This window comes from Chirita eburnea, chloroplast (assembly GCF_022965805.1).
Source record: "Chirita eburnea voucher CEBURN20170516 chloroplast, complete genome".
Lineage (NCBI taxonomy): Eukaryota > Viridiplantae > Streptophyta > Magnoliopsida > Lamiales > Gesneriaceae > Primulina > Primulina eburnea.
The window spans coordinates 52,501-65,000 of record NC_036100.1 but is presented as its reverse complement, the minus strand read 5'-3'; the positions used below and the strand labels follow the sequence as shown (position 1 = coordinate 65,000).

General features: G+C 36.0%; 12 protein-coding genes and 2 non-coding genes across 14 annotated transcripts in view, besides 1 other annotated feature; 7 read left to right on the top strand and 7 right to left on the bottom strand. All coding sequences in view use genetic code 11, as the record gives it.

Annotated features, from left to right (window-relative positions):
* The window catches only part of psbE (photosystem II cytochrome b559 alpha subunit), a 252-nt gene extending 136 nt beyond the window's left edge, over positions 1-116 (top strand). The window contains exon 1 of the mRNA in view: positions 1-116. This exon is cut by the window's left edge and continues 136 nt beyond it. Within this exon, the coding sequence (YP_009437485.1) occupies positions 1-116 (116 nt within the window).
* Positions 1-12,500: part of a sequence feature (large single copy region (LSC)) that runs on past both edges of the window.
* Positions 131-250, top strand: psbF (photosystem II cytochrome b559 beta subunit). The gene has a single exon. The coding sequence runs from the start codon at positions 131-133 to the stop codon at positions 248-250; it is 120 nt and encodes a 39-aa protein (YP_009437484.1).
* psbL (photosystem II protein L) lies at positions 274-390 on the top strand. Its single transcript has one exon. It carries the CDS (start codon positions 274-276, stop codon positions 388-390), a length of 117 nt encoding a protein of 38 aa, YP_009437483.1.
* On the top strand, positions 524-646 carry psbJ (photosystem II protein J). The gene has a single exon. The coding sequence runs from the start codon at positions 524-526 to the stop codon at positions 644-646; it is 123 nt and encodes a 40-aa protein (YP_009437482.1).
* Positions 1,324-2,286, bottom strand: petA (cytochrome f). Its single transcript has one exon. It carries the CDS (start codon positions 2,284-2,286, stop codon positions 1,324-1,326), a length of 963 nt encoding a protein of 320 aa, YP_009437481.1.
* Positions 2,492-3,184, bottom strand: ycf10. Its single transcript has one exon. The coding sequence runs from the start codon at positions 3,182-3,184 to the stop codon at positions 2,492-2,494; it is 693 nt and encodes a 230-aa protein (YP_009437480.1).
* ycf4 (photosystem I assembly protein ycf4) lies at positions 3,863-4,417 on the bottom strand. The gene has a single exon. It carries the CDS (start codon positions 4,415-4,417, stop codon positions 3,863-3,865), a length of 555 nt encoding a protein of 184 aa, YP_009437479.1.
* On the bottom strand, positions 4,828-4,938 carry psaI (photosystem I subunit VIII). Its single transcript has one exon. It carries the CDS (start codon positions 4,936-4,938, stop codon positions 4,828-4,830), a length of 111 nt encoding a protein of 36 aa, YP_009437478.1.
* Positions 5,658-7,139, bottom strand: accD (acetyl-CoA carboxylase carboxyltransferase beta subunit). The gene has a single exon. It carries the CDS (start codon positions 7,137-7,139, stop codon positions 5,658-5,660), a length of 1,482 nt encoding a protein of 493 aa, YP_009437477.1.
* On the bottom strand, positions 7,796-9,259 carry rbcL (ribulose-1,5-bisphosphate carboxylase/oxygenase large subunit). Its single transcript has one exon. It carries the CDS (start codon positions 9,257-9,259, stop codon positions 7,796-7,798), a length of 1,464 nt encoding a protein of 487 aa, YP_009437476.1.
* atpB (ATP synthase CF1 beta subunit) lies at positions 10,015-11,511 on the top strand. The gene has a single exon. The coding sequence runs from the start codon at positions 10,015-10,017 to the stop codon at positions 11,509-11,511; it is 1,497 nt and encodes a 498-aa protein (YP_009437475.1).
* On the top strand, positions 11,508-11,909 carry atpE (ATP synthase CF1 epsilon subunit). The gene has a single exon. It carries the CDS (start codon positions 11,508-11,510, stop codon positions 11,907-11,909), a length of 402 nt encoding a protein of 133 aa, YP_009437474.1.
* On the bottom strand, positions 12,113-12,184 carry trnM-CAU. The gene has a single exon. It is a non-coding gene; the product is annotated as a tRNA-Met (tRNA).
* trnV-UAC overlaps positions 12,353-12,500 on the top strand; it is a 658-nt gene continuing 510 nt past the window's right edge. The window contains exon 1 of the tRNA in view: positions 12,353-12,390. This is a non-coding gene — a tRNA (tRNA-Val). The remainder of the gene's footprint in view (positions 12,391-12,500) is intronic.

Here is a 12,500-nt window from a genome sequence, read left to right as displayed (position 1 = left end):
TATTTGGAAGCCCTCGGCCAAACGAATATTTCACAGATAGCCGCCAAGGAATTCCATTAATAACAGGCCGTTTTGATCCTTTGGAACAACTCGATGACTTTAGTAGATCATTTTAGGAGGCCCTAATCAAATGACTATAGATCGAACCTACCCCATTTTTACAGTACGCTGGTTGGCTGTTCATGGTCTAGCTGTACCTACCGTCTTCTTTTTGGGGTCAATATCAGCAATGCAGTTCATCCAACGATAAACCTAATCCCGAATTATAGAGCTATGACACAATCAAACCCGAACGAACAAAATGTTGAATTGAATCGTACTAGTCTCTACTGGGGATTATTACTCATTTTTGTACTTGCTGTTTTATTTTCCAATTATTTCTTCAATTAGGAAAACGAAAGAAAATAAATAATAATTCTAGGCATTGTATTAGTTCATTCGGAAGGATCTCATCTCATAATTATCCATGACTGTTTATGTCTCTAGCACGACCACTTGATAAAATTGGAGGGAAGTGGAGTAAATGGCCGATACTACTGGAAGGATTCCTCTTTGGATAATAGGTACTGTAACTGGTATTCTTGTGATTGGTTTAATAGGTATTTTCTTTTATGGTTCATATTCCGGATTAGGTTCATCCCTGTAGTAATCGGATGAATTGAGTTGTAGACGTAAGAACCCAACGGGATTCCCTTCTTTCTTTGTCTGATTCGAGGGGAAAGGGCCCGTTGGGTTCTTAAGAATCAGAGTCTTTTTTTTGTTTGTCCACTACTTTATTTTTATTGTACGTAATAAATAAAAAAGGAAGTTCTGATACATCTGAAAACCGACACCAAGACTAGGAATTTTTGACGAACAGGATCAAAAATCATTACTCTTTCGACACAAGAAGGAGAATTTTCTCCACCCCTATTCTTGTGTCGAAGAATAGGAAGACTAATAATCCCTTATTTGTTGCCCGCATTTATAGTTCCGCGCTTACTTATGCGACTATCTATCCCAATCTTATTCTATTTCAAATAGAATAAGATTTATAATTGAAATCCGGCATATAGTATAGTAATATAATCGTACGAATTCAATTTGGCTAAAAAAACAAAGAAAGTGGTGGTAAAGTCAAATAAAATAGTCTTCTTCAAAAAAGATCTACCTATATATGATATGACTAGGAATGCGGTACAAGAGATTCCCCAAAGCTCGTAGAAAAATAGTATAAACAAGTAAATAAAAGGTTTTTCAGAATTTCAGTTTTTTTTGATGAAACATAATCGACAACAATAATTTGTTTCTTTTTACGAACTTGATGTCGATAAATCGGCGAGTCTAGAAATTCATTTCGGCCAATTGAACCTTCTCGAACTGTTTCTTTTTAAGAACCAAAAAGATTTGTGCCAAAATAACAGATGCCAAGAAGAATAAAAGACCTTGGACACGTAATGGATCTTGAAGTACTATTTCTGCATCTCCCTGACCAAATCCACCCACATTAGGATTACTCGTTAATGGTTGATCAAATCTGATGGATTCACCTTCTGAAACAAGAAGTTCTGGTCCAGGAGGGATAATATCAACCACTTGACCTCCATCCGACGGATCTGTTATGGTTATTTCGTACCCCCCCTTTTCTTTTCGTATGATTTTACTTACTATACCCGCTCCTGTAGCATTATAAACTGTATTGTTACTCTTGCTTCCGTCGGGATAAATCTGACCCCTTCCCCTATTTCCCCCTACGTACATAGGATATTTTAAGAAGTGAACATCCTTCTTAGTAGCGGGGTCGGGGGAAAGAATAGGAAAGGCTATTTCGTTATATTTCTGACCAGGGACAGGCCCTATCACAAGAATATTTTTTTGATTAGGGCGGTAGCTCTGAAAAGACAAATTGCCTATCTTTTCTTTCATCTTGGGAGAAATACGATCGGAAGGAGCTAATTCAAACCCCTCCGGTAAAATAAGAACAGCCCCTACATTCAAACCCCCTTTCTTACCATTCGCAAGAACTTGTTTCACTTGCTTATCATAAGGAATTCGAACAACTGCTTCAAATACAGTATCAGGAAGTACCGCTTGTGGAACCTCAATATCCACGGGCTTATTAGCTAAATGGCAATTGGCGCATACAATACGCCCAGTCGCTTCTCGTGGATTTTCATAACCCTGCTGCGCAAAAATGGGATATGCACTTGAAATGGATGTTCGAGTCATGATATATATTATGAGCGATACGGAAATAGATCGAGTAATCTGTTCCTTTATCCGAGAAAAAGTATTTCTAATTTGCATGGTCTAATCATTGATCCGAAAATTTCTACAATAAATTGGGTAGGTCGCTCGTATAGTTCCCTATCCACGATTCTGCTTACTGGAATCATTTTACTGGAATGCTATAGGATGAAAATCCCCCGGGTATAAAGTTTTTAATGCTTATGTAGAACTATACATTAAGAAACATTCTAATTTGATTAGATTCATATTGGTGGATCATTTATTAATCATTCATTGAATGATAAATAACTACAAGTGACGGAGATACACGATTTAAATAACGGAAAATCCAATATTTAAAAATAGTATCGAAAATAACTGGAAAAGTGGAAACAAGACCAGATATGATTTGATCATTATGAACAAATCCAAAATCCTTGTAGACAGAACCAATCATTAATTCCCAACCGTGGGGTGAATGAAATCCGATACATAAATCCGTTAATAAAAGAATCGCAAAAGCTTTGACTGTATCGCTTACGTTATATAGGAATTCCTGAGCCCAAGAGTTAAGAATAACAAGTTCTTCATTACCTAAAATAGAATAACCGCTTAGAATAGCAAAACATATTATATTTGTCGAGAAGTGAAAAATCATATGGATACGATCCTCATTGTGTATCTTGATTAATTGGATCGTTTCTTTGTGGATTCCTATAGGAATCTTTTGTAGATGTATTTTCGAGTATTCCTTGATCAGTTCGTCCAAGAAGAGGATTTCCTCTAATTCTATGAACTTTTCTAAAATACTTTTTTCTTGAATATCATTCAAAAAAATTTCGGATTGATCAGTATTCGACCAATTAGTAACCCAAGATTCCATACTTTTAGTAAATGATGAGAGAGAAATCCAACATGACAAAAACACTATAGATGCAAGATACAAAAGAGGAATGAATGCTTTATTTTTTGCCATTTTTCGTCTGTGAATTATTAATTAACCCACTTCATTCGTAGACTCTATGTGATCGAATATTTCTTTTACCCATGAGTTCAAGACAAGGTATCAAACCTATGAATCTATTTTATTTGTGATTTTGTGTGAATCTAGAACGAATACAAAAATAGACTATGACTCCGCTTCGAATTCGAATCAAGAAATAATCAAAAATATTGTTTCCAGATATCTCAATTCATCAAATTTCTTAAAGTGTCTCCTTTCGATGAATGACCGAAAGGAGACACTTTAAGAAATGAATATTATTGATATTTTGAAACGAAAGAATTCCTTTTCTATAAAAATATATAATATTTTGAAAAAATTCCAACGATTACCCATATCCAAGAATAGAATAATTGAGAGAAAGATATTGTGATGATAAAAAAATGAGTGGTAAAACAAGACAGAGATGGACCAGTTATCATTATTAATAAAACCCTTTATTGGTTAGTATTAGTAATGGAACACAAAAGAAAGGATAAATTAAAGGGTCGATTGACAAAAATAATTTACACGATAGGATTTATCTGCATCTATCGGCTTTGGCTCGACTGAACGTTTTGATGAAACTTCAGTTAAATTATGTTATAGAAAAAACAGGAATTTTTTCCCTCCTGCTGAGAAAGCATTCATTCTTCAGCCCATTTCCTTTTATCAAAAGACTTCAATTGGTACGCGCAAAAAATAGGCCAATTGGGCGGCTTTTTGTTCAATTTCTCGTGAAGTCAAATTCTCATCAGTACGGGTCAACGGAATAGCCCCCCGGCCTCGGATGTCCATATAAAGGATACGACGAGCATAAATATCCTCTTTAACTTCTATTCTAATGGACTGAATATCTTTTGTACGGAATCGGAGGAATATGCGACGATTTGTTCCAGGAAATCCCCAACGAAAAATACACACTATTCCCTCCTTTTTATCGAATCGATCATAACCACTAGCTACATTCCAGGAAATTGTGCACCATAAATAGGAACTAATAAAGAAACCAGCGATCCCGTAGAAAGACATCACGAGCCCTTGTGGAAAAAAAACAATTTGCTGAGCCGGAACAAACGATATAAAATTTCTACCAAGATAACTGGAAGTTCCAACCAATAAGAATCCTAATGAACCTAAAAAAACGATAAGGGCCCAGCAAAAATTACTTAGTTTTCGAGACCCCGTTATAAGTTCTATCCATATATGTTCTGATCGCCAACTCATACTTCATCCGATTTCATTTTATTGGAATTGAGAGAATACCCCAAATTATTTTGACTTTACTTTTTTTTTGTTTCCGAAGGAACTCTCATCAAACTAGCACTAGTTTGATGAGAGTTCCTTCGGAGTAATTTATCAAATTGGTTAGATCTAAACTAATAACATACCCTTCCTTAAATCCCAAATATACATATTACAGATGGATCCACCAACTTTAGGTATCCAATGATCCTGCTTTATTTGAAACTAGCTGGAATTTATTTTCCCATAGATCATTTTCTGCAGGCATAATAGCTTTTTCCTTTAGAAATCACATGTCATACCATATTTCCATTTCCCGAAAGAAATAAATATCTGTGTTATGCTAGCAAGTAGAAGTTAAAAAAAATGGATGAGATTGGGTCCCCTCAGATCTAAACAATCTTGTTTTTTTGAACATAAAGAAATAAAGAAGCCATTGCAATTGCCGGAAATACGAGGCCTACTAAAGGCACAAAAATAGAGGGAAAAATTAAAGTTGTCATAAAATCGGGTACCTCGATTTACTATTCGCACCTGTTATTATTTTTTTTTATATCATATTTTATAATAATTATAATTAAAAATTGTAATTATTATGAATTGGTCTTTATTATTCAATTCAATTTCTTAAGAAATTGAATTTGAAAATTCTTATAGAAGTAATAAATATCTATATATCTAAGTGAGTATATAGACTAAGTCCAAGGAATGTAGAACTAAATAAATGGACTTATTCATCTTTCTACACGAAAGATACCTATGATAATCAACTTTATTTTTATTATATTAATTATATTTTTTTCTTAATTTCTTTGTGTTTTGTTCTTGTCTTCTAATTTGAAAAGGTTTCTTACAAATTATCGAAAGATTTGCTAGAATGCGACACAACCAGGATTTTTAGTGAAAATGAGATTTTGGGCGATGCAGAAAGATAAAAAACTATATATCTATCTTTTCTATATTTGATTATCTACGTAAGGCGAAATTCGTTTTATTTGCCTAATGTCACGAAAGGAAGAACTCACGCCTTTATCTTCTTGATAAAGACTTCTTAATTAGTAATGGGAAATCTAGGTAAAAAAAAGAGTTATCCGCAACTTTTGCTTCTTTCTACAATTAGATCTTAGGTCACCAACCAAAGAAAATTGCGTTCTTATTTACTTTAATTCCGACAAGCTAACTACTTGGTTGCTACAAATAAAATAATTGAACTTAATACGCTCTACTTGATTGAATTTGAATTCAACGGAAAAAAGGCGTGGAGCTTAAATAACTCACTCAGAACACTTTTTAAAGTATTACGCGGTACGATTAGGTCGAATAAACCTTTCTGGAATAAATATTCAGCCGCTTGTGAACCTTCAGGTACTGTTTTATTCAATGTTTGTTCAATTACTCTTTTACCCGCAAATGCAATGTAGGAATTGGGTTCGGCAATAATGATATCTCCCAACATACCAAAACTAGCTGTTACCCCACCAGTAGTAGGAGATGTAAGGATTGATACATAAAATAACTTTTTATTGGATTGATAATCATATAAGGCAGATGATATTTTAGCCATTTGCATTAAGCTCAAACTTCCTTCTTGCATGCGCGCCCCCCCCGAAGCGCACACTATAATAAGAGGTATAAGTCGATTGGTAGCGTACTCAATCAAACGAGTGATTTTCTCCCCCACCACGGATCCCATACTACCCCCCATAAACTGAAAATCCATAACCCCAATTGCTACGAGAATACCATTTAGTTGACCTACACCTGTTTGAACAGCCTCAGTTAATCCTGTCTTTCTTTGATAAGAATCAATACGATCTTTATAAGGCTCCTCCTCCGAATGAAATCCAATGGGATCCAGAGAGACCATGTCTTCATCCATAGGATCCCAAGTACCGGGATCGATCGAAAGTTCGATTCTTTCTGAACTACTCATTTTCAAATGATATCCACATTGTTCACAAATATTCATTTTTAATTTCAAAAATTTTTTATAATTTAATCCATAACAATTTTCGCATTGAACCCACAAATGCCTGTATTTTTGAGTTGCATCGAGATCATTAGACCCTTCTCTTAGAGTTAAATCACTACTCTTCGCGCGGGTTCGTAGACTGGACCTCCCGCTTTCGCTACTAGTTCTACGTTTATCAAAAATGTACCTAGAAATGTAACTGTCACTACTATCACTTACAATGGACGTATCAATACAGATTTTAGACTGAAGATAACTGTCAATGCAACTATTAATGTGATTATTCCAACTAAATTGAGTTACATACATGTAACGATTGGATAAGGAATCTTCACTCGTAGATCCATTATTCATACAACTAGAATTGCCATAATGATAAAAAGAATTCTCTAATTCACTCATAAAAGAATGGTCGTTGTCAATCTCAAAAATATGATTTTCAATATCAAAATAGATATAATAAGTATCTCCATTACTATCCCTAACTAAAAAAGTATCATCAGAGATGAAATTCCAAATGTCTTTGAAGCCGAATAAACGATCCACATTAGTGTAACTAGAATTGTCACGACCCCTGCAACTATGAATGTTTTTAGCCCTACCTTTTCTATTCGGATCTTCACTTTCACTAGTATTTTCAACAGGACCAAGATTGTCCATTGAGTTCTTTATCCCATACCTACGCTCTAACTCCTTTTTAAACACCATCGAATTAAACCACCATCTTTCCATAGAGTTTTCTTGCCCCCTATTTGTTTGCATAAAAATTCAATAGATGAATAGTCATTCGAGCCACAATTCTTTAGTTTTATTTATTTCCTATCAGACTAAACATAGAAATTCAATCACTGAAGTGTGAAAAAGAATTCTTTTTTGTTTTATGGGAATCCGGGGGTAAAACTTCACTATAATATGAATATGATGAATTCTCAATATTCTAAATAATAATGGTAAAGAGGGGTTTTTCCTTTGTCTTCGTATCGAACAAAAAAAGAACTATTTGTTCTCTCCTCGAAACATTCGTAAAATCTCGTCTAATAAAAAACTAATAACAAGTATTAAATTAAGGTTCTATTCTAACACGAAACGAAGAGGACAATATATGGGGTGGGTGGAAAGATTTGTGATACTTCGCTTGATTCAGGGAAACTACAGGATATATAAAGAATATACCAATCCTAAGGATAAGGACCCATAGGTTTAATTGTGGATACAAGACAACAATAGAAACATTTGAGTCTTATATTTTATATTTCAAATCTTGTATATCTAGAGATATATGTATTTATCCAATATATATTTTGTATTCGGCTCAATCCTTTTAGTAAAAGATTGGGCCGAGTTTAATTGCAATTCAATTAAGAGAACCGAGAGTAATTACCTGTTTGTTAGCTTTTTGGCTCATCCAAAGTATCCATCGCTTGAAATTCAAATTTGATCTCTTTCCATACCTCACAAGCGGCAGCTAGTTCAGGACTCCATTTGCAAGCCTCACGGATAATTGCATTACCCTCAGCAGCAAGATCACGTCCTTCATTACGAGCTTGTACACATGCTTCTAGAGCTACTCGGTTAGCTACGGCACCTGGCGCATTACCCCAAGGGTGTCCTAAAGTTCCTCCACCGAACTGTAGTACAGAATCATCCCCAAAGATCTCGGTCAGAGCAGGCATATGCCAAACGTGAATACCACCTGAAGCTACGGGAATAACACCCGGTAGAGAGACCCAATCTTGAGTGAAATAAATACCGCGACTTCGATCTTTTGGAATAAAATCATCACGCAGTAAATCAACAAAGCCCAAAGTGATGTCTCTTTCTCCTTCAAGTTTACCTACTACGGTACCAGCGTGAATGTGATCTCCACCAGACATACGTAACGCTTTAGCTAATACACGGAAGTGTATACCATGATTCTTCTGTCTATCAATAACTGCATGCATTGCACGATGAATGTGAAGAAGTAGGCCATTATCTCGGCAATAATGAGCCAAGCTAGTATTTGCAGTGAATCCTCCTGTTAAGTAGTCATGCATTATGATAGGAACTCCCAATTCTCTAGCAAATATAGCCCTTTTCATCATTTCTTCGCATGTACCCGCAGTAGCATTCAAGTAATGCCCTTTGATTTCACCTGTTTCAGCCTGTGCTTTATAAATGGCTTCGGCACAAAATACGAAACGATCTCTCCAGCGCATAAATGGCTGGGAGTTCACGTTCTCGTCATCTTTGGTAAAATCAAGTCCGCCGCGAAGACATTCATAAACCGCTCTACCGTAGTTTTTAGCAGATAAGCCCAGTTTTGGTTTAATAGTACATCCCAACAGGGGACGACCATACTTGTTCAATTTATCTCTTTCAACTTGGATCCCATGAGGCGGGCCTTGGAAAGTTTTAATATAAGCAGTAGGGATTCGCAGATCTTCCAGACGTAGAGCACGAAGGGCTTTGAATCCAAATACATTGCCTACAATGGAAGTAAACATGTTAGTAACAGAACCTTCTTCAAAAAGGTCTAAAGGGTAAGCTACATAACAGATATATTGATCTGTTTCTCCAGGAACGGGCTCGATGTGGTAGCATCGCCCTTTGTAACGATCAAGGCTGGTAAGCCCATCGGTCCACACAGTTGTCCATGTACCAGTAGAAGATTCGGCAGCGACCGCCGCCCCTGCTTCTTCAGGCGGAACTCCAGGTTGAGGAGTTACTCGGAATGCTGCCAAGATATCAGTATCCTTGGTTTCGTATTCAGGAGTATAATAAGTCAATTTGTACTCTTTAACACCCGCTTTGAATCCAACACTTGCTTTAGTTTCTGTTTGTGGTGACATAAATACCTCCCTACAACTCATGAATTAAGAATTCTGACAACAACAAGGTCTACTCGACAAGAATGAATTAGGCGTTAATGAAACTTTTCACAGAAATCTTTCACAAACTTCCCAACTAATGCTAATATTATCAACTAATCAGAATGTTTGATTATTAGACCATGGTTTTTGATTTACCAAACGCATCATTATTGTATACTCTTTCATATCTATAGCGCAACCCCTTTTTTTAATCGAAATAGTTAACCTAACTAATAAGAAATTCTCTCTTGACAGTGATATATGTTGTATATGTAAATCCTAGATGTGAAAATAGACGGAATTCGTATATGAAATGAAAACTGTATAAACAAACGAAAAGAATAGGCTATAGTCGTAAATCGATATGCTGAAATAAACAATAAGAAGAGCCCATAAGATAGAAATAATAAGTAAATAGAGTTCAGATTCGAATTCCATAGACTATTTTATATAATATAGATGGGATTGTCTATTCTATAATGTAGATGGGATTGTCTATAATGTTATACAAATGAAAAATTTTCTCAAGATCCTTATTAATACCCTTGAGATTTTCAAAAAAGCTTGATTGAGCTTGTAAATTCACTCCTTGAAATAAGTAAACAATTGAATTTTATTCGATTGGATAGCACCAACGAAATCGAGTGCTAACTCCCATTTCTTATTAAATTAACTGATCGACGTGCTATCGGACACTTATTTTAAATTCGATAATTTTCACAAAAAAGATTTCGACATATTTCTTTATTATTCTTATGATAATTAATCCTACTACTTCTGGGTCTGGGGTTTCCGCGCTTGAAAAAAAAAAACTGGGGCGTATCGTCCAAATCATAGGTCCGGTACTAGATGTAGCCTTTCCGCCGGGTAAGATGCCCAATATTTATAACGCTCTGGTAGTTAAAGGTCGAGATACTGTTGGTCAACCAATTAATGTGACTTGTGAGGTACAGCAATTATTAGGAAATAATCGAGTTAGAGCTGTAGCTATGAGTGCTACAGATGGTTTGATGAGAGGAATGGAAGTGATTGATACAGGAGCTCCTCTAAGTGTTCCGGTCGGTGGAGCAACTCTGGGACGAATTTTCAATGTGCTTGGAGAGCCTGTTGATAATTTAGGTCCTGTAGATACTCGTACAACATTTCCTATTCATCGATCTGCGCCTGCCTTTATACAGTTAGATACAAAATTATCTATTTTTGAAACAGGAATTAAAGTAGTAGATCTTTTAGCCCCTTATCGCCGTGGGGGAAAAATCGGACTGTTTGGGGGAGCTGGGGTTGGTAAAACGGTACTCATTATGGAATTGATTAACAATATTGCCAAAGCCCACGGGGGCGTATCCGTATTTGGCGGAGTGGGTGAACGTACTCGTGAAGGAAACGATCTTTACATGGAAATGAAAGAATCTGGAGTGATTAATGAAGAAAATATTGCAGAATCAAAAGTGGCTCTAGTTTATGGCCAGATGAATGAACCGCCGGGAGCTCGTATGAGAGTTGGTTTAACTGCCCTAACGATGGCGGAATATTTCCGAGATGTTAATGAACAAGACGTACTTCTATTTATCGACAATATCTTCCGTTTTGTACAAGCAGGATCCGAAGTATCGGCCTTATTGGGTAGAATGCCTTCCGCTGTCGGTTATCAACCTACTCTGAGTACCGAAATGGGTTCTTTACAAGAAAGAATTACTTCTACGAAAGAAGGGTCCATAACTTCTATTCAAGCAGTTTATGTACCTGCAGACGATTTGACGGATCCTGCTCCTGCTACGACATTTGCACATTTAGATGCTACTACCGTACTCTCAAGAGGATTAGCTGCCAAAGGTATCTATCCAGCAGTAGATCCTTTAGATTCAACTTCAACCATGCTTCAACCTCGGATCGTTGGTGAGGAACATTATGAAACTGCGCAAAGAGTTAAGCAAACTTTACAACGTTATAAAGAACTTCAGGACATTATAGCTATCCTCGGGTTGGACGAATTATCCGAAGAGGATCGTTTAACTGTAGCAAGAGCGCGAAAAATTGAGCGTTTCTTATCACAACCCTTTTTTGTAGCAGAAGTATTTACCGGTTCTTCAGGTAAATATGTTGATTTAGCAGAAACCATTAGAGGGTTTCAATCGATCCTTTCCGGAGAATTAGATGGTCTTCCTGAACAAGCCTTTTATTTGGTAGGTAATATCGATGAAGTTACCACGAAGGCTGTGAACTTAGAAATGGAGAGCAATTTGAAGAAATGACCTTAAATCTTTGTGTACTGACCCCTAATCGAATTGTTTGGGATTCAGAAGTGAAAGAAATCATTTTATGTACGACTAGTGGTCAAATTGGCATATTACCAAATCATGCCCCGATTGCTACAGCTGTAGATATAGGGATTTTGAGAATACGCTTTCAGGACCAATGGGTAACGATGGTTATGATGGGTGGTTTTGCTAGAATAGGCAATAATCAGATCACTGTTTTAGTAAATGATGCAGAAAGAGGTAGTGATATTGATCCAGAAGAAGCTAAACAAACTCGTGAACTAGCAGAAGCTAATTTTAGAAAAGCTGAAGGAAAGAGACAAATAATTGAGGCAAATCTAGCTCTCCGCCGGGCTAGGACAAGAGTAGAGGCTGTCAATATGATTTCATAACTATTTGGTTCGTTCGAATAATCAAAATAAGTTATGTTTCTAAATCCTATTTAGATTGGATTTTGTCGAGTGAATTCAATCAAGCAGAATCCAATTTTGATACAACGGAATTCAAAAATTAAATAAAAAATCAATATAATATTTTAGGGAGGGGGGGTCAAAAAACTTATTAGATACCATTTACTTCGGTATCTAATAAGTCCTACCTACTATTGGATTTGAACCAATGACTCCCGCCGTATGAAAGCAATACTCTAACCACTGAGTTAAGTAGGTTATTTATGATCCCAAAGAGAACGAAATGAAACCCATCCCCATGGATGGATTATAAATAAAATATTGCTTAATAAGCAATACCATTCAAAAATTTATGATGTTGGATCATAGAATATTGATCTTGACAAGAAATTATATACATGATAAAATCTGTATCACAAGCACTAAGGGCTATAGCTCAGTTGGTAGAGCAACTCGTTTACACGTGCGCCAATGTTTTTCAGGGGAGTCCATCATACAATAACAGAAATTGATCTTATTGAGAAATCGATGTCTTACTCCAGAACTTTAAGGGAACAATAGCCTGACAAACGG